General features: G+C 41.6%; 1 protein-coding gene across 1 annotated transcript; it reads right to left on the reverse strand.

The window, feature by feature from the left end:
• Window positions 1-4,506: 4,506 nt before the first annotated feature.
• Window positions 4,507-5,271, reverse strand: LOC107921753 (uncharacterized). The gene is made up of 2 exons (XM_016851569.1): window positions 5,154-5,271; window positions 4,507-5,084 (listed from the first exon to the last, which is right to left on the reverse strand). The coding sequence occupies exons 1-2, from the start codon at window positions 5,269-5,271 to the stop codon at window positions 4,507-4,509; spliced, it is 696 nt and encodes a 231-aa protein (XP_016707058.1).
• Window positions 5,272-7,010: the final 1,739 nt, after the last annotated feature.

The following is a 7,010-nucleotide window of genomic DNA, read 5'->3' on the forward strand; positions in this document are numbered from 1 at the left end:
CCACCCCACGCAATGCAACATAATATAAATGTACATATAGTAAAAATGGCATGCTCAAACAATCATGCATCACATAGAGGTAAAACAGTCATCTTACCAAAATAAGGGCCCAAGTATACTTACCGGCCCAACAGTAAGTCCATATTAGTCTCAAGCGACCTGTGCAACCTTAACAGTTAATCAGTGATAATAGGCCTACAGCCCATATCGTGGGCCCATGTGGGCCCACACGCCCGTGTGGCCCACATAGCCCAAACATGGCCTTAGCCGTGTCGTATACACAGCCTGGCCCACTTACTGCCACACTTTTGGGCAATTTTCTCATGTGGGACCCACAGACCCATTGGGCCTACATGGCTTAGTTCGGCCCAAAATGGCCTAATAGCGTTTTAGTCCATGAAGTGCTCATGTACATCTCATCGACAACACGGCCTGCCACACGGGCGGTCACACGCCCGAGTGGTGTCGACTGTTCACTTTTTGGCTTTTCGGCTTTTGCCTGTTTCACACCTAATAGCAATGATGCTCACACACCTGTTATGAAATTGTAGCTACAATGCTTCCGAGATCAGCACCTATGATTCACAACAACCCCACCATCAATCCATATTAATGGTTAATCCAAAACCATAATATTGAAAATACTTTAACCGATTTATCGCTACTTAACAATCGAACAATCGTAAAACCCCATTTGTTCCAAAACCAACGTTTACCTCCTACTGTTTTATCCTTCATATAGAACAGTTAACCGATTCATAAGAATCAATAACCTATCATAACCATAACTAAAACTTAAAGTACTTACCTCAAAAGTGGATAGATCACTTGAAATGCAAAAAGTAATCGACCTAAGCTTCCACAATAGGGTCCATAGTCCTAGCATGATTTGATGAATCACAGTCATTAGAAGAAAAACATACATTCGGCCTCCCCAAAGAGCAAGAGGAGGGAAAGCCGAAACTTGATAGCAGAGCTAACAAAAATTCGGTTAGGAAAAGAAATAAAAAAGCGATTATAACTCACCCTTACTAATAAATCCAGTGAATTTCAGCAATAGTCAATCAAAGAGATTTGGCCAAAGCAAGACGAACAAAAGATTTGAGAGGGGGGAGTATGGTATTTGGCCCAACAGAGAAAGGGAGAATAAAAGTGGAAAAGGAAGTATTCAACTTCAGAGAAGAGGAGGAGAAGAAGAAAATACTCAATCGGGATAATCGATCTTCACTAATGTCAAGTAATCGGTTTGAATCGAAGTAAGGATGGAGAGTAAAATGTCACTTAGGTATACGACCAAAAAGTTGAAACAAAAGACTGAGAAAGGTTTTCAGGAGTATTCAACTAAAGCCAATAAACAAAAGAAATAAAGTTGCTAATACAAAATATTGAAAACGAAGTTAACCTTTAGTTAGCTAACACAAATCTACACCCAATGCCTATAGCCGAATTTGACCAAAAGAACTCCACATAATCGGTTAGTCTTCAACACACTAAACACCCCCTCACACCTCTACACAACCGAGCACTAAGTGCCAGAGTTCAAGCCCTGCATGACTCTTCACTAAATTCAAACTTGCTTAATATTCTCCTTAATTTCCTCCCCTCTATCTCCTCAGATTTAGCTACCAACAACTCCCTTAAAATCTGCTCAAACCCCTAGTGTTTTAGTCAAACACAAGCTCCTCCCATGGTCACTAGTAAAAATAATCTTCATAAGTAGAAGCAGGGATTCGAACCCCAGACACTCTCAAAGCACTAAACCACTAAGGAAAAAAAATATAAATTTAACAAGAGTTTCCGGGATTTGGGCGTTACAATTTTACCCTCCTTAAAGAAAATTTCGGCCTCAAAATTTACCTGCTCAGAATTGGTTAGGGTATTGTTGTCGCATCGCCTCTTCGGGTTCCCATGTGGCCTCCCCAGAACTGTGGTTCCGCCATAGAACTTTCACTAATGGAATTGATTTCCTTATCAAAACTTTCACTTCTCGATCCAAAATCTAGACTAGTTCCTCCTCGAAAGTCAGATCTGGTGTAACTTCAATCTCCTTAACTGGTACCACATGCGTAGGATTAGAGCGATAGTGTCTCAGCATAGGGACGTGAAACATATCGTGAATTCACTGCAGTTCTGGAGATTGCTCTAACTAGTAGGCCACTGGTCCTACTTGTCTCAATATGTGGTAAGGCCCAATAAACCTTGGGCTCAACTTGCCCTCATGCCCAAATCTTAACACCTTCTTCCATGGTGAGACCTTCAGAAAGACAAAGTCTCCCACAGAATACTCAATTTCCTTGCGCTTCAGATCCGCATATGACTTCTATCTATTTGATGCCACTTTTAATTGATCTCGAATTAATCTGACCTTATCCTCGGTATCAGATACTAGCTTAGGGCCCAGAACACGCCACTTACTCAACTTAGTCCAACATGAAGAAGTGCTACACTTACAACTATATAATGCTTCGTAAGGTGCCATCTGTATGCTAGACTGGTAGTTATTGTTGTAAGAAAACTCTACTAGCTGCAAGTAATCTTCCCAACTGCCTCGGAAGTCAATCACACAACTCCTTAACAGTCCTCCAGTATCTACATCACCCACTCCAACTGACCATCTGTCTGAGGATGGAACACAGTACTGAAGTCCATCCGTGTACCCAAAGCTTCATGTAACTTCTTCCAGAACTGAGATGTGAAGCGAGGATCTCTATCATATATCATGGAAACTGGTACCCCATGCAGTCTCACTATCTCAGGTACATATAGTTTAGCCAGTTTTTGTAACGAATAATCTGTGCGAACTGGTATGAAATGGGCTGTTTTGGTCAAATGATCCACGATGACCCACATTGAATCTTTCTTAGAAGGCGTTAGGGGTAGCAGACTCACAAAGTCCATGGCTATTTTTTCCCACTTTCACAGCAAAATCTTAAATGGCTGAAGCAACCCAGAAGGCAACTAATGTTCCGCTTTAACCTATTGGCAAGTCAGACATTTCCCTACAAAGTCGGTAATATCACGCTTAAGACCCGGCCACAAATAAATCTCATGGAGATCTCTGTACATCGTCTTTCCACCTGGGTGCATAGTATAGGGGCTACTATGCGTCTCTCGCATTAAAGTCTGTCTCAAATCAGTATCTTTAGGTACACAAATTCTACCTTAGAAACAAAGTACCCCTTCATTATTCAACCCCAAATCCACCGTATTACCATTCTTGATCTGACGGAACCGAAGACCTAATGACTCATCTTCTAACTATTTACACTTAATCTGTTCAATCCACACTAGTTTAACTTGAAGCTCAGCCAACAAGCTACCATCATCAAATAAGCTAAGATAGGCAAACATTGCTCTCAGATTAGTCATAGCCCTACGGCTCAGTGCGTCAGCCACCACGTTGGCCTTACCAGAAGGTATTCAATCAAATAGTCAAAATCCTTAAGTAGCTCAATCCATCTACCCCGCCTAAGATTTAATTCCTTCTGAGTGAGGAGATACTTGAGGCTCTTGTGATCCGTGTAAATGATACACTTCTCACTGTACAAGTAATGCCTTCAAATTTTCAATGCGAATACTACTGTGGCCAACTCTAAGTCATGTGTTGGGTAATTTACCTCATGAGTCTTAAGTTGGCGAGACGCATAAGCTACCACCTTACCCTCTTGCATTAACACACAACCCAACCCAACATGTGATGCATAACTGTAAACAGTAAATTCTTACCCGTACACTAACTGAATCAAGACAGGGGCCTCAGTCAGAACTTTCTTGAGCTTCTCAAAGCTCTCTTGTTGCTCATCAGACCAGTTAAATGGCACGGCCTTACATAGCAACTTAGTTAAGGGCACGGCAATCAGTGAAAACCCCTCTACAAATCTTCGATAGTACCAAGCCAGTCCCAGAAAACTATAAATTACTGACACAATCCTAGGTTGCTTCCAATCTAAAACAGTCTCAATTTTTCGAGGATCAACCCTAATCCCCTCAGCAGATACCACATGACCCAGAAATGTTACCTTACGTAACCAGAATTCACACTTGCTGAACTTGGCGTACAATTGATTCTCCCTCAAAATTTGTAGAACTACTCATAGATGTTCATCATGTTCATTTTCAGTCCTCGAATCCACCAATATGTCGTCAATAAATACTACAAAAAATCAGTCCAGATAGGGTTGAAACACTCTATTCATCATATTCATAAAAGCTATCGATGCATTTGTCAGCCCAAAAGGCATTACCAGGAACTCGTAATGACCATAACTTGTGCACATCAGCCTCTTTAACTCTCAGTAGGGGATACCCTGATTGGATATCTATTTTAGAGAAAACCGATGCTCCTTGCAGTTGGTCAAACAGATCATCAATCCTTGGCAGAGGGTATTTGTTCTTAATGGTCAGCTTATTCAGTTGTCTATAGTCGATGCATATACGCATCGATCCATCCTTCATTTTCAAAAATAAGAATGGTGCGATAAATCCACGGTCCAGTAGCTCTTGAATTTAGGTCTTAAGCTCCACAAGCTCCTTTGGTGCCATTTTGTAAGGGGCGACGAACACCAGAGCTGTACCAGGAAGCAGCTCAATCCCCAACTCCACTTCACGTTCTGGAGGTAACCTTGGTAGCTCTTTAGGAAAGACGTCCGAAAAATCCTTAACAGTCCTGATATCCTTTACTGAAGAGTCCCCAATATCTGAAACACTGACATAGGCCAAGAATGCCTCACAACCCTTGTGAACCAACTTCTCGGCCCTTAGCGCAAAAATTACATTACTCAAGTAGTTCCGTCGATCCCAAATTACCACCACCTCCTTATCTGCCCTATTTCTCAGTACAACCCGCTTAGTGGTACAATCCAAGCTTACCCGATGCTTAACTAACCAATCCATGCCCAGTATTAGGTTGAATTCTCTGAAAGGAAGCTCCATAAGATTAGCCAAAAAGATAACCCCTTGTATCTCCAAGGGAGCATCTTTAAACATCTTATTTATCCAAATGGACTGCCCCAGCAGACTTAGAACAGTAATCTCACTCATAGTGTTTTCAATCATAAAAGCCAATATCTCAGACATAGAGCATGCTATGTATGAATGTGTAGACCCAACATCAATTAATGCAGTATAAGGTACATTATGGATAAAGAACATACCTGTAATGACATCTGAAGCATCGCCGTCTTCCTGGCAACATGTAGCGTAAACCAGCGTCGGCTGACTTGCCTCAGTATGACCAGTACCTCTGCCTGGTGCTCCACGACCATGGCCCATACCATTTCCACCCCTAGCCTAACTACGGCCTCTCGGTGGCTGCTGACCACCCCGCTGAACATTACCAAAACCAGTAGCTTGCATTTTCTCAGGCCTTCATGGACAATCTTTGACATGGTGCTCCAATGATCCATATCTCAAACATGCACCAATCTTTTTCCAACATTCGCCCTGATGGCTTTCCCGTAGTCAGCACAAAACTGTGAGCCAATAGTAGCAGCAACAGGGGTCCTAACTCTATTTGGCCCATCAACTCTGGGCTTTTTCTTAAACCTCTGAAAAGAATTTGAGGGCTCAGCATCCCTCTTACCTCTACCTTTCTTTCTGTTCTGGCACCCAGTACGTGTCACATCCTCTACGATTTTTACCTTGTCAACCAGTGCTACAAAGTCTGCTATTTCTGAGGAGCTATCAGAACCCTTAAACCATCTCTGAGGCCATCCTCAAATCGAACACACCGCTTATATTCTGTTACCACCATCCCACGTGCATAGCGGTTCAATCGTAAAAATTTGACCTCATATTCAGCCATTGTCTTATCTCCCTAAGTTATATTCAGAAATTCCCTCTTACGAGTATCCACATAGCTGCCACCCATATATTTAGCCTGGAAAGTAGTCTTAAAAAACTCTCAGGTCAATCGATTGAATTGAGTGCCCTTTTTGACAGTAAGCCACCACTGGTAAGCCTCGTCTCTCAGAAGAGATACTGTACCTTTTAACTTCCGATCAGGGGTGCAATCAAGGTCATCCATGATCTTTTCTATGGCCTCAATCCAATATTTAGCCACATTAGGGGCCAGCCCAGCAATACCCCTGAATATCTCTACCCCATTAGACTTAAGTTGTTCCGTAACCGACCCACGGCCCATAGTACCAGTACTAGGCCTAGCGACCCTCTCTAGAATCCTCAATATTGCTTGGGACAGTGCATCGTCCCTAGCTGCTCAATTTTGAGACCCTGTCTCAGCCATAGGTGAAGCTGGTGCCTCTCTAACTTCCTCATTAAGCTGGTGTCTAGAAGACGAAGACTCAGCTCGAGCACCTCCACAGCCTCTGCCACGGCCCCTACCACGAGTACCTCTAGTGCTCATTATCCAATTGTGCTTTTATCTGTATTAAAAGTTTTATGCCAGTCAGTTTATTGTTCCAATGTTTATTACCGATATCTTATGAACAATATTATCTCAGAGTTTTGTTTTCGCAGTTCGTATTCTTACTATGATTCGTAGTTTACTCTAACTGAAGAGTTTCAGTACAATTTTACTACCTAAAGTAGTCTCAGTAATAACATTTCAATATTGTCCTTTCAGAATAACAATCAGAAAACTTACAAGATCGACGCGGAGACTCAGTGTACAACTCCTTCAATAAAAGATTTCCAAATAATCTCTTTAAACCATTCTAAAACAATGTTGTTGAAATTTCCACGTTTTTAAAAAAACTTAAATCCACAGCCGAGTTTTGCAACCTGACTCTGATACTATTAAATGTAACACCCCAAACCCGACCTAGACGTTCTGGCCGAATCTGTGATGTCACATTAGAGTGTTTTTCCAAACATAAATTGCATGACAATTTGTTCTACATAAAACTGCTTTAGGTTCTTAACAAAAGTTTTGGATGTCCGGTTCATTGTGAATACTCAAGTTGTTTTAGTAAAACATCAATTATATTAGTTTGTTTTTAATTTTTAAAATATTGTTTATTGCGGAAGCTTTCAAAATGTGTTGTGCATTA

The sequence above is a fragment of the Gossypium hirsutum genome, chromosome A01 (assembly GCF_007990345.1).
Source record: "Gossypium hirsutum isolate 1008001.06 chromosome A01, Gossypium_hirsutum_v2.1, whole genome shotgun sequence".
In the NCBI taxonomy this organism is placed as follows: Eukaryota; Viridiplantae; Streptophyta; class Magnoliopsida; order Malvales; family Malvaceae; genus Gossypium; species Gossypium hirsutum.

Coding starts and splice junctions, on each gene's coding strand:
- LOC107921753 (XM_016851569.1), bottom strand. CDS start 5,271: ATGGGCCATGGTCGTGGAGCACCAGGCAGAGGTACTGGTCATACTGAG. Junction 5,085..5,153: donor TGCTTCAGATGTCATTACAG/GTATGTTCTTTA, acceptor ATTCATACATAG/CATGCTCTATGTCTGAGATA.